The 13,774-nt window shown below is 38.4% G+C and overlaps 1 protein-coding gene across 10 annotated transcripts in view; it reads right to left on the bottom strand.

Annotated features, from left to right (window-relative positions):
* Positions 1 to 6,357: 6,357 nt before the first annotated feature.
* Positions 6,358 to 13,774, bottom strand: part of CDC14B (cell division cycle 14B) — a 73,092-nt gene continuing 65,675 nt past the window's right edge. For 4 of the 10 annotated variants that reach the window (XM_034773124.1, XM_034773126.1, XM_034773133.1 and 1 more), the window contains 3 exons: positions 12,353 to 12,469; positions 7,568 to 7,633; positions 6,358 to 7,299 (listed from right to left, as the gene is read on the bottom strand). In XM_034773124.1, the coding sequence (XP_034629015.1) occupies positions 7,260 to 7,299; positions 7,568 to 7,633; positions 12,353 to 12,469 (223 nt within the window). In that variant the 3' untranslated portion in view covers positions 6,358 to 7,259. Of the gene's footprint in view, positions 7,300 to 7,567; positions 7,634 to 12,352; positions 12,470 to 13,774 lie in introns of those variants that run through there. The other 6 variants (XM_034773128.1, XM_034773130.1, XM_034773125.1 and 3 more) reach the window with 5 other exon arrangements.

Here is a 13,774-nt window from a genome sequence, read left to right as displayed (position 1 = left end):
AGTTAGGGTGACCAGATGACAGGAAGAAAATATTGGGACACAAGGGGGGGGGGGGGTTACCCGGCGAGGAAAAAACCCCCCAAAACTGAGTGCTGCCGGTATAACGACACAAACAGATCCCTCTCCCACTTCCCTACTGTGGCCCAGTGCTGCTGGCAGTCGGGGCGGGGGGGGGGGGGGGGGAAAAAGCAGAGAAAAGCCGAGGGCGGGGGGCGGTCAGAGGAGATTACGCCCCCTACCTTAGCTATGCATACCTTCAGCGTCTGGTTTTCAGGAGAGGGGGGGAAAGAAAACCAACCGAGAACAGCTGAGTGCTGCCCGCAGTCAGAGGAGACGAGGAAAAAAAAAAAAAAAAAAAGCCGAGAACAGCCAAGTGCTGCCGGCAGAAAAAAAAGCGGAGTGCAGCGTCCCGACCGAAGATCAATCGGGACACGGGACAAATATCTAAATATCGGGATGGTCCCACTTTTAATCAGGACGTCTGGTCACCCTACTCACAGTGTCGCTCTCCATAGCAGGCTGCAGCATGAGGTCTCAGCTTCCTCACTCCCTCAAAGCAGTGAAGGATGAGAAGTGAAGCAGTTCTTTCCCTGCTCCTGGGCTGGGTCTAGGGGCAGGGAGCTAACCAAGGAACTACAGCTTCCAGGGCCCCCTGTTGGTTCCCAGCTCCCATGCTGGATTCCTGCCGCCCCTGCAAATGGGCTGCCCCAAGTATGTGCTTGCTTTGCTGGTGCTTAGAGCTGTCCCTGGGGGGGGGGGGGGGGGGAGTCACAGGGGGAACAGGTGGACTGAAAGGAGCAAGCTTCCCCATCACATCTGCCACCTCATGGGACACACACCACCACCATTGGACCCTCATCATCCTAATCCTGAAAGGCATGCTGGCCTTACTCTATCAAAGAGAGGGAACCAGTGCTATCACCAACTGCCTTGGTTGACTCCTGAACATCTGGAACGTGAAATGTGCTACCACTACCTCCTTTGTGCATCCTTTTCCTTCCCCACTTAGTTTCTTCTTTCCTATCTCTTACCTCATTTAGCAACACTGCTGTAAGTTTGACCAGTGAGGCAGCTAAAACCTGTGCCATAAACAGCTCAGTGCTGATATAAATTTGACATTGCAGTAGCTAAGAGTGAGCTAACCCCACCTCTCTCCAGCAGCAAGGTTGTAAGATACAGTCCGTGCTAAAGATAGAAGCTGCATTTTTTCTAAACTTTTTTCATCGCTTTTATGTTTGTTTTGTCTTCAATGAAACATAACTGGACTTTAACAGTAGCTCCAGCCCATTTCATCTCACTACTTTCCCCCCAAAAAGTACAATTAATACCAGCTTTAAGACTGTCAAACAGGGATTTTTCTTATTAAAAACTTGTCACAGCTAAAGGGAATCAAGGATATTAACATCAAAGCCTTACTTAATATTTTGTTTCAAATGCATTAATGCACTGTTTCCTTTTTCCTGCAGCTTTAGTAAAAGGTTAAAAAGATCAATGGTCATGGTTACAGTGGAAGTAAGCCAGCAACCTGACAAAACCCCAAACCCGCTTAACTATTTAGTGTTGTAACAGTTAACACAGGTTTCATTAACATTTTATCCCATTGGGCCTGAGATAACCCCCCTGCTTTTTCAAAATACCACAGCATAGTGCCCAACTCTTAACTGAGAGTAAATGGTTTTGATAGGACAGTACATTCTCCCTTGTGATGCCCGTCATTTTCATTTCCTCCCTGCAGATCTGGACTATATATAATTTTTTTTTTTAAGTGTTTGACTGTTGGTCTTTGCAATGATAAGCCGTCACTGATTGACACGCAGGCTTAGAACAATTACACACAGTGATATCGACGTGAGACTCATTCATTCTCTAGCATGCAGCTTATTCAGGTCATGAAAAACTTTTATATTTATAAAACAGTATAATTATCTTTAACCAATTTCAAAGCAGAAAAGGATGAGAAGTGAAGATTAGCATTTTGCTGTACAAGACCAACAGGATGATGTTATATGCATGGGAAACATATCAGGAGGATGGGAGGAAGGTTTATTTATGCTTTTGGGAAGAAGGATGAGGCTGTGTGTCAGAGCTTTAAAAATCTGCAGATTAGCTGAATCTAGTGTGTTTTTGTTGTTTGACAGAGGCAACCACCAGTGGCAAAGGTTGACTTCAGGCTAGCCCAGCTTGACTACTGTTGAGTTTATACAGAATTTTAGAGTTGGACAATAAAAATTTTTTTGTGTGAAATTTTGAAGTTTTCAGTTTGAGTTTGCAATGGACCCTTTTTTGCAACATTGTGTATTATATTATCATAATTATATACTTTGCAGTTTATATTTTTATCTTGCAGCACTATACAAAGGCAGGTACTATCCCCACTTTACAGGTGGGGAAAGATGCACAAGGAGGTTAAGTGATTTGCTCAAAGCAAAGTCAGTAGCTGAGTCAAAATATAAAAACCCTGGCTTCCTGAATCTCACTCCTCTAATCTTGCTATAGGTAACCATCTTCACAGAGTAAACATATTTAACAAGGCAAGAATAATTCATGAGAATTAAGAGTTCTTATAGTTTTAGTAAATGAAAAGTTATCCCTTACAATTTTGCACTTTGATTATGTTGGTCAGGGAGGCATGATTAGTATATTATGCATTTCAGTGAACAGTCACAAAAATGTTACCATTTGTTGATCTACTGTTGGAAGCCACCCACGCCAATGCAGACTCTGACTAATCTGATTGTCAAGGTTGTTGAGAATAGGAAACATTAGGTTAATAGTTTTATTTGTACACAATTCATAATTTACAATTATTACTATTCAATATTTTGTATAAAAAGTTACAATATGCAAGATTTCCAAATGACAAATGCATATCAAAGTAAGTTTACAAGACATCATGAAGCTTTATCTTAAAAATACCTTCAGCAAAATAAAACTCCCATTCTGTCATTCAATCTGATTTAAAAAAATATGATTAGAAATATACAATTTAAAAAAAAAAATCAGGATGAGCAATACTGATTATTCAGTACGTTTTAAAGAACTTTCCAGACTCTGTACACAAGACAAATGAAAGTCTGCAAACCATTATAAAATTGCAGATCTGATTACATAATTGTTGATTTTTCTTCCACTTAGAATGTGCGTCTCATTTTATACAAATCCTAGCTTAATAGTTTTTGTCCAGTCTTTAAAAACAGCAGCACATCTGCAGCACTTTCCTATTTACAGTTGGAACAACAGGTCAAGATCTGGGAGTAACTTTAATATAAACTGCTGACACTTTGCTGAAAAGCAGCAACTTGACCCAAGATACCCAATAGTTACTATGTATTTTAAGTAGGATTTTCACTATATATATACACACACATATATATATATATATATATATGTATATCAGTATAAAAGGGTGGATGGGGAAAAAATGATGGGCCACCCACCCAGAATTATACATCAATCACAGCAGGGATAACTAGCTTCTCAGCACACACAAGTTCTAGGTCTCCAGCTGCCTGTTTTACAGGTACATTCCATTTGGCACACTTTCACAAGTCTTTAAAAAAGAAGCACTTTCTCCCCTCGCTTTCAGAATTGCGTGTAGACAACTTTGGTACGTATGGTGCAAATGCAAGGCAAAATGTCAGATTGAAAATACGACCTAAATGTTAAAATTACATAGGCTATGAGGAGGTAATGTTGGTCACTAAATAGTAAGGCTGATTTGAATATTCAAATACAGAATGGCAGTAGCATTTGTGCGTTTCTCTGCAACCGTCAGATGTACAGAAGTGAAAAATGGTAGCCCAGAATCTTCATACCTAACAAAACTGTGAAACTTTGTTTAGAAACTTTCACTATATGTAATAGACATTTGTGACAGGCTTTGTTTTTCAGTTAAAATCAGTATTTGATGTTTAAAACAATGATACAAAATTAAAGTCCAAGAGTTCATCTGGTTTTTAAAAATGTAATTTCAAAGTTTGCTAAAACTTCATATGTTGGGGTGATTCTTAAAAACAAACAAACCCTAGTCTGATTCTTTTCAGGTTCCACAGACAGTACAAACAACTCAACCTGTGCATATGTATAAGCAAATTATACCTATTACATTATTTTTGGGCAGACTTTAACTGAACAAATCAGTTCACTATTTGCCAACAGACAACTCCTCGGTTTCACTCTAGTGCTGAGGTAAAACACAAACGTACACAAAATATGAAAATACCTAGAAAGCAAAGAACTGGGTAGGCAGCTGGGAAGTTAAAACTACTACATACTGTCCAAAAGCCTTATTGTGTTGTTTTTTTTTAATCTAATCCTCCCAACCACCCTACCTTCCCCTCATTCAGCTGTTTAGGCTTGTAAAATAAACAGAACTGTGACCTCCCCAGAGTTAGGACATTTTTACCTGTACAGCACCTAGCACCGTGGTGTCCAATCCTTTCAGCTGTAGAGGCACACATTTTATTTTTGAAAAAGATCAAGGAGCTCCAGTTGTTACACTGGAGGCAAAATCTCTTGCCTTGCATCACTCGGGTAATAAAAGGAGTGGAATTCCCTCACAATGTCCCTGCTGGGGATTCTACCCACCTGGAGTGCATGGAGCCAGTATAGCAGGGCATAGGTGGCCTAAGAGGGGGAGGAGGGAAGGGTGAGAGTGTGGAATGTGTTATGCTTCAGCTATCCACAACAGGCAGACAGTCCCATTGGGACTGTTAGCTGGCACAAGTTAAGAGCAACTGCTAGGCTGGCTCTGACCAGGATAAGGGTAGAGAATCATTGAATTTTAATTGAGTGTTGTCTCTCTGTCTTTATCTCCCCACTCTCTTGGGCTGTCCTGGCAGCTGCTGGAAAGGATGGGGCAGAGGGGAGTCACCCTTTACTAGGTGCTCCCCTACGTTCAGGCAGGCAACTGCTCAGAGCATTCCAGGCTTACCCAAGAACTGCAGCTTCAGAAGTGAGAGGTATGGGGGAGGCAGCGCCCACAGGGCCTGGGTGACACACACACTTTGGTTAAAAAAAAAAAAAGTCCACAGGGATGGTTCAGGGAGCACATTTTCAATTCATCATTAACTGCACATTCTCTCTTCTAGGTCACTGGTGGAAGTTGGACTCACCAGTCTAGCACAATAGGGCCTCTAATTCTTGATCAGAGTAAAGAGCACTCTGCTACCCCAAATAAAAAAAAACAAAGGGGCTGTATTAGCAGAGAGGGAATTGTTTTAAAAAATCCATTGACTCATTTTGTCCCTCCTCCCCTCACAAGGTTAACAAGGCTCTTGTCCCCCAAATGATGTGGCTCAGCCCCTCGCTCCCAATTGTTCTGAAAGGCAATATAAACACAAAGATTACTATTTCCTTGGAGACAAGAGTCTCTCAGCTGTACAAAGCAAAGGAGCAAAATCAGATGAATCAAAGGGGTTTCTTCTTTTTTTTTTTTAATAAGATATTAAATACCTGTTCAAGGTTTGGATTCTATACTGGAAGAACCTTTTCTTCTATCTTCTTTACATTCAAGTTTGCATAATTAAAAGTTTCAGAACAACCTGGGAGGTGCTTCTGTTAACTTAACAAGTAACCATATCCTGGACTAATACTCTTCTGCCTTTAGCATCAAAAGCTAGTCAAGCCAACATATAGTTACTTACACTATCTAGGGAACACCCTTCAATTACCATGACGATTTTTTAATGCTCTAATAAGGGGATTAAATTAGACCTAGGCGTTTAAATTTAGTAGGAACATTCCCTCCCACTGCAAGACAGTAGGTCTTTCTTCAGGACAAAAAAGTCTGCTGAGTAACATTTCAACCTTCCTCCCCAAATGTATTTATACAGAACTCATAAAAACAAACCTCTTTTTACTGTTGGCTATGCAGTAGCAGATCTATTCTGAGGGGTGTGCACATGTCAAATGTGATGTTGGCAAACAAAGATACTGGGGGGAAAATAATGCCTGCATCTGTAGCTTTCACTCTATGCATCCGAAGAAGTGAGGTTTTTACTCACGAAAGCTTATGCCCAAATAAATCTGTTAGTCTTTAAGGTGCCACCAGACTCTTTGTTGTTTTTGGGGGGAAAATAAGCTGTTCAAATATAATAGGATAAATCTGGAGGAAAAACTTTTCTGATTTAGAAGAAGGTATTGAAAAGGAAAAATAAAATTTCAAATCCTAGGTCACCTTTAAAAAATTACAATGACATTTAACTGATAATTGGGTATCTAGGGCTTTTTTTTTTGATAATCAAAAGTACCTGGATGTTTAAAGGAGCACTGCCACCTTGAAATAACCATTTTTAAAAAATTACTGACTACACCTGCTTCCCACTGCCAATTTCAGTGGTTTTACAATCACAACTCTTTTTTTTTTTTTAAGTGCCCCTATTTCCCCCACGCCTCAGTGTGGAAGAAAATGATTAAACAAGGAAAACTATGACAATGACCATAAAGTATGGTCTGATGCATAAACTTTAGGAACCATTACCATGTCTGAAAGATTGAGAACCTTAGGTATTACCTGTAGCACAAGTAGGTAAAAAGTTTTCAACTAGCCGTGTAATCTAAGTTGATGGTGCTGCTTCAAATTATAAACTCTGGTAGGAAAATCCATGTTTTCAAGCAACTTGAGCAACTAAAAGCTATTACTAATAAAACAGTTAGCAGCTTTTAGTTAAATAGTTTAAAAAAACCCTTTGAAATAAAGCAGTCTTTGGTGTCCAGTAATTTGTTTGGGTATTTAACATTACAGCTTCATAAAAAAAAAACATACAAAATAAGGAAGGCTATCCAAATCAACAGGAAAGTACAATGTTATGAGAATAAAATCTTGTCTTCCCAAGATTTGCTCTGTATTGGAGACTGAGATCAGCTTGGACGGACAACAGTGAATTAAATATTTAAAAGCTCCCACCACATCTTCAATTCTTATGGTGGCCAGCAGCTAAGTGATTGCCATCACAATTACACACATGCATCATACCCATTAGTAAACCCTCTTTATAATAGAGAGTTTAGATATTTACACCTGAGTCTAAATTTACAAGGTTTTTTTTAAACAGTTGAGAAACATTTAGAATTAGAAAGCTGAACTGTTTGTCAAGCATCTTAACAGGTTGTTTTCTTCTACAAATTAGGAGGAGTTTTACTGCTAAAATCTTAGCTGCATTTTGCAGTTAATTTCTTTGAAAAGAAAGACTTTTTAAGTTCCATAGCAATATTCCATTTCCCCCCCCTCAGCATCCTCTTCAGTCACTTCTTTTTACTTAACGCAGCACTGTCCTGGTCCTTGGTATGGCGTGACCACTGAAATGATAAAACACAGATTTATGAGGAATAAAAACCATCCAATTTGAAATTCAAAAAACAAAGCAAGCGCAAAATCTTTCTAACATTTCTGCCAGTGTAAGCTAAGTTAAGCATAATACTACAAACAAAAAATTGTAAAGAAAAAAAAGACTTGATACTTTATAGAGAATAAATTATCAATTGTAAAGAAAGCACAGACTACTATTCTGATTACAAAGAGTAGGAAAAAAGCCTTTGTAAAGAAAAAGCAGATGATTCAAAGTACCATAATTTCATTAAGCGCATTTGCTGTAAAGCATTCCTTTTCCTTTTCTCCTTCTGAGGTATCAGACTGTGGGAAAAGTAGAAAAGAATGGAAAAGAAATATTAATTTTTTTAAAACTAGAATTAGATCACAAACAGACAAAGCTCTGGTGTGCTGCATGCCATTTCCATCTCAACACAGGAGCAGAATGCTGCTTAATGGCTCCCTTCAATAGTGAAAGCATATTGGGTTAAGTGTACTCTGTTCGTTTTCATGACATGCTTCTCTGGTGAGAAAAAAAGCTAAGAGACCTATATATTAATTGTTGCATATATTTCCCCTTTCCTGCCAACAGGTCACAATTATTCCTTGGCATAATGATTCCTATAGTCCAATTCCACTGAACCCCCAAAATCCTCACTACACACACTATTTCCTCTCTTCTAAATTGCTAACAACAAAGGAGCTCAAGATCTTGTTAAATACATGGAACGCTAAGAGTGTAATGAGTGGGACAATAGCTTAATTTCTATCCATTTTGAAGGGAAGAGGGTTCTGTTAGTTTCTTTACTTCATGCAGCTGGTGTTGGAATTTCTCAAGCCCCTACTGGATAGTTTACAAGGTAGGGGGGATTGGGAGAGGGGGGTCCTTTTCCTGGCTCAGTCACTGCCTTGCTGCATGCCTCTGTTTCCCAGTCTGTAAAGCGGGGATACTAACACATGCTGTGTCCACCTCTGTAAAGCACTTTGAGTTCAATGGATGAAAAGCAGTTTAAGTGCTCAGTATTAGGATTATTCTAGTTTTTTGTTTCAAGATAGAATAATTATTAAATGTTGCCTCTATTGTAAATGGTCCAATTAAATAGATTAACAATAAGAATTTAAGGAGTGTCTGTATTTTGGAAGGAAGAGAGAAGATGATAAAATTTCCACCATAAAATGATCTGATAAATGCACATTGTAAAATGTGAACTCTGACCTATCACTTATGGACCAATCTACAGCAGCCATGTCCTAGCGATGGGAAAGTGAGGTGCCAATTGACCAAGTCAGTTAACCTAAGGTCACAGAGCAGATCATAACCCTGGGCTGCAACATGAATCCCTTGCAGTTCCATTACATTCTCCCATCCACACTGCCATGTTAATGTACTAATACCCCCTCTCATTCTGGACAACCAGGCATTAACTATGGTAGATATATAGTGTCACCTGAAGGAAAAGGCACGAATATTGTACATATTGGCTTGATTAAACAATCATGAGATGGCTTCATAAATCTCATCAGAAAACTTGAAGTAAATATTGTAGTTTTACTGAGAGATGAGTCATTCTGGACCCACTACTTGACAATTTCTTCACAGTTTGAAGGATGAGGAAGGACTCAAATCTGAGGATATAATGCTAAGAATGAATTTTTGATCATAGACTGTGATTCAGCTACAACAAAACTGAAATCTGAAGAAATCAATGCAATACCTATAAATAAAATGAGATTCAATGAAAAAAAATGGAAACAGTGGTCATATAGGAAAGACTATTAAAATACACAGACACCAAATAAAATAGAACTGGCTAGGCAGTGATGTCTAAAGAATCAAAGGGTTTATACTGGATGATAAAGTTTACATAGATAAAATAATATTGTGTCACAAAAGACATGCTGGGTTAGATTAACAGCAATACTACAGTATTAACAGAAGTCAGAACTGTTCTCCTCTACCCTGCATTTATTAGGCTTGAATTGGAATAATGCAGTCAGTTTGGGGGACCCAATATTTTTTTTTTTTTTTAAGACAAAGTTGAATAAACTTCAGGCAAAAAGGATGGAAAGCCAGTTTTTGTTTTGTTTTGAATACACTAATGGAAGCTCCACGATGTCACCCATTGACTGCATATCCTTTACCAAATGGAGAGCTGCAAAAGCCATCTCATTCTGTGATATACTGGCTCCATATAAGATTTTTCCAGAGGCTACAGGTAAATAAAAACACATCCATATTGTAGGGAGGACATTCTTTATAATGCCCATGAGAGGGTATAAATTTAATCACATGATGCGTATATGAACTACAACCAAGCAGCCTTTTTTTGAAGGAAAAATGTCTAAGAACTCCAGAATTGTGACCCTATTGGATGGCACTATTTTGCTTTGAGATATCTTGAATGGCAGGATCTGGTCATCAACTGATTGAAGCAGTATGGTCTCAAAGTTAAGTATTAGAAACATGATCAGATACAGTTTAAAGTGAAAAATCTGGGGCAGAAGTTTCAGAAGCAGTGTCAGAAAGCCAAATTACAAAGACTCTACAAAGTTAGTGCTCTTTTATGAACTGAGGAATCCCTCTTCTGTAAGAGCACAAGTCTTTCCTCAGAGCCAGGAGGCACCATGCCAGGTTTGTAAAAGATATCTCCGAAGTGGCAGCACTTCTTCATATAATAATTTATCAGAAAGTCTTTTTCATTGTGACAAACGAGAAGAAAGGAACTGGGGAATGCCTGCTGTTCTCTAGGAGGGAGGATCTACTCATAAGGATGCTTTCCAGGAACTGAAACGGTATGTCACTGAATGGACAAATAGCTACAGAGCTAAGAGGGTCAAAAACAGAAGAGGGATGAAGAATATAAGAAATAACCAGAATCAGAGAGAGGTCAACATGGACAGAAATCAGTACTGATAAAAACATTGCAGTCAAGGAGACCTAATCAAACCAAACAATTATGCAAAAACTAAATATAGTGTTTCATAAAACTGGTATTTAAGGTAAGGTTAAAAAAAAGTTGTTTTTAGCTTTTAACTATTTGTTAATATGAATCAAATGCTATATAATACCCTGAAAATTCTCTCAATGTTACATTAGAAGTGTCCTGCAGGTTATCTGATACGGCGTTTCCATCTTTTACCAACCATTAGAGGATTGATTTTGTTTGTTATTTTTAAAATAGCTTGCATTTCCCTTTAAGGATGAGAGCAGAAGGGAGAGAAGAGAAAAGGAAATTCTATGAAACTCTACCACATACTAAGTTTGTATTTATGGCATATAAACACCAATTCATAAGTCCTAGTTGTAAGTATAATGATTCACTCCCTCCCAACAAAATAAGGCTCTTCTCTTCAGCATTTATTGATAGACTAATTAAAAGATATTCACAACAAGCACAAGACAAAAAATTGTCACTTTCAAGAATCAAAAACTATTTGAAACTGCTGTACGACACATAAGCCACAGATTATACGTGATCTGGATTTAATTTGCTTAGATCTTTTGTTTTCAAACTGAAAGTTGCAAGCCCTCTTGTCAGTTTCACTCCCAAAAAAGAGAAATATACATTTGGGATCTCTCTTCCACAGTGTACTGATATCTGTGAATGTGAAAGAGGACAGCACTAGAAAAAAAAATATACTGATGGCTTTAAATTCCCCTAATTAATGGTTGTGTAACCTACAGATCTGAGCTAGAACCTCATGCTCATTTCCAGCACAACTTGAGAGGGTCTAGGTCTGCATACTGGCTTTGCACATGGATGGATACAAGAACTCGTGTAGTAGCTGTCAGAAGTAAATATACTTTGTACCCATGTGATTACACACAAGGCACTCACACTCTTGTTCTAAACCATCCACATTTTTAAATTCTCCAGGTGCTTGTAGAGCAGACTACCTACTTTAAATTCTGAATCCTTTTCCCTTTATAAAAATCTCATTACCAGTACACTATACACCTCTACCCTGATATAACGCGACCCGATATAACGCGAATTCGGACATAACGCAGTAAAGCAGCACTCCAGGGCCGGGGCGGGGCTGCGCACTCTGGTGGATCAAAGCAAGTTCGATATAATGCGGTTTCACCTATAACGCGGGAAGATTTTTTGGCTCCTGAGGACAGCGTTATATCGGAGTAGAGGTGTATCTATTACACACACACACACACACACACACACACACACACACACACACACTATGCATTTTCTACACCTCTGTGATACAAAGCCAGTGTGCTTTTATGATTTATTTTCTCATATCTCATTAGTGGTCAGTCTAATTCCTCTTAGTTTTTATATTGCTTTCTCTTTCCATATTAATCCTTGCCAAGACAAAGGAGGAGTCCCTCCCCCCAAAGAGAACTGTGAAACATTGTCTAGTGTTTTCCCTCAATATTGAAGATACCCTCTTTTCCACACAAGACAAGGAAATAGATCTTTTCTATGCTGAATGGTTGGCTTCAATCATTCATGTTCTTTGACTTTCTGGAAAGAGTGGAACTTTTAATGTTTATTTTCTTATTGGATGGTTAGACCAATAGAAAAAAGGATGACAATAAATTTGATCTTACAGGAGTAGAGAAGGGTGTTACAGAGGAGATATTTATGAACATTTGACAGAAGTTAGTTCTTTGCCATCTGAATTTCTAATTTGTTGCACTTGTACTGTTTCTCAACTCCCCCCTGCACCCTTCCCTCCACCACACTGTCATATACAATTCCTCACCAATTTTTTTTTAAATTTGTTTCTGGAGAAGTTTCTTCATAATACCTGTAGAAATTGTGATGGGAACTATTAAGTCAGCAAACTCCTAAATTCAGTAATCCTTAAATCATACATAATAACCACAATACAAATCTCCCAGTTTCCAAAATTCACTCAGAAATGTATGACACAAGAGATTCAAAGCTCCAGACAGTCTCATTACATGATAAATAAAATATTTTAAAATATAATTCCTTGTCACTAGGAGGCTAATATTTCCTCAGACAAAGTCCATCACCAGCAATGGACATGCCAGCTCAAAAGAGTAACTCTCACCTTTTTAAACTGCTTTTTCTTGCAGCAGACCTGGTAGTTCTTTTATTAATGTCTGCACTGCCAGAAATGCTAGGTTCAGACGTTTTACTTTTCTGAACACTGGACTGTAGAATTACTCTGAAAAGAGTAGGAAAAAAAAATTATATAACCTGAAAGTTTTCCAGAAAAAAATAAGAGGATATGATACTATAGCACAAAGAACAGATATATCGGTATGTGTGTCATTTGGCTCTCCACAAATAAATTTTTGAAAAAGGGTTCTTTGCAGACTGAGGTATACAACTTCCCCTTGTTAATGCTTTGTTAGTAAGTTAATTCTTGCAGTATTACTAGTTTATTTTTACTTTACTTATTTTACATTCAATAAGATTGTCAAAGTGCTTTTCTTTTAGCATTATTACCTTTTGGGGAGGAAGGAGAGAAGGTAGAAATGAACAAAAAGCTGATATTTTAAGTGTTGTGTACTGAAAAAAAGAGCAACACGAAGAGCCTAATAGAGAAACAAATGTTATTTTCCCACAAATGACATCTCGACTGATACAAAAGGAATCACAACTCTCAATAGCTCCTGAAGATTAGAGTCCAAATCTCCAACCCGTAACATGGTCATTTGGAACACACAGTCTGTAAAAAGCTTTGTTACCGTTGCCCAGGGACAGTTTTTAGTTGACAATGCTGGTATTTTGCTGTTAGAAAACAGGGAGTGACCACATCACAGTTGTGGCAGGATTTTCAAAAATGCTGACCACCCGGCATCTCCCAATAGAGTCACTGGCAGCAACAGGCAAAAAACACTCTTTAAAAATCAAGTAACTTGTACCCTTTGCCAGCCCCCATTTTCCCTATCTCTTCCGTTTTGCCTTGCCACATCCTACCATGTTTCTGCTTAGACTATGGGAGAGATTTTTTTTTTTTTTTAAATTACTCCATATGGCACCTAGCACACTTTTGGATACTCAGTTAATATATAATAATTATATAACAGAAGGGTAGGAGGGACTCTCCTCTCATTACATCAATTAAATCATTTTAGCAAGGCATTTCTCACTCAATTTGAACTCTGCCCTCACAAAGCCAACTCGATTCTGAAACTATAAGAAGTCAAATTTGTCCATGAAGTGAAATAGTTCATTGTTATGCATGAGACACATTCTGGTTACTTTACCTTACAAAAGGTCCTGTGGCACCTTATAGACTAACAGACGTATTGGAGCATAAGCTTNCATGTGCACCTCAAGTGAATTACACATAGGGACCACACATCTCAAAGAACTCAAGTTATTGTAAGGTAAAGTATCAGAGGGGTAGCCGTGTTCGTCTGGATCTGTAAAAGGGTGGGAGGGATAGCTCAGTGGTTTGAGCATTGGCTTGCTAAACCCAGGGTTATGAGTTCAATCCTTGAGGGGGCCACCTAGGGATCTG

This window comes from Trachemys scripta, chromosome 6, assembly GCF_013100865.1.
Source record: "Trachemys scripta elegans isolate TJP31775 chromosome 6, CAS_Tse_1.0, whole genome shotgun sequence".
Taxonomy (NCBI): Eukaryota; Metazoa; Chordata; order Testudines; family Emydidae; genus Trachemys; species Trachemys scripta.
This window is presented reverse-complemented; position numbering and strand designations above follow the sequence as displayed.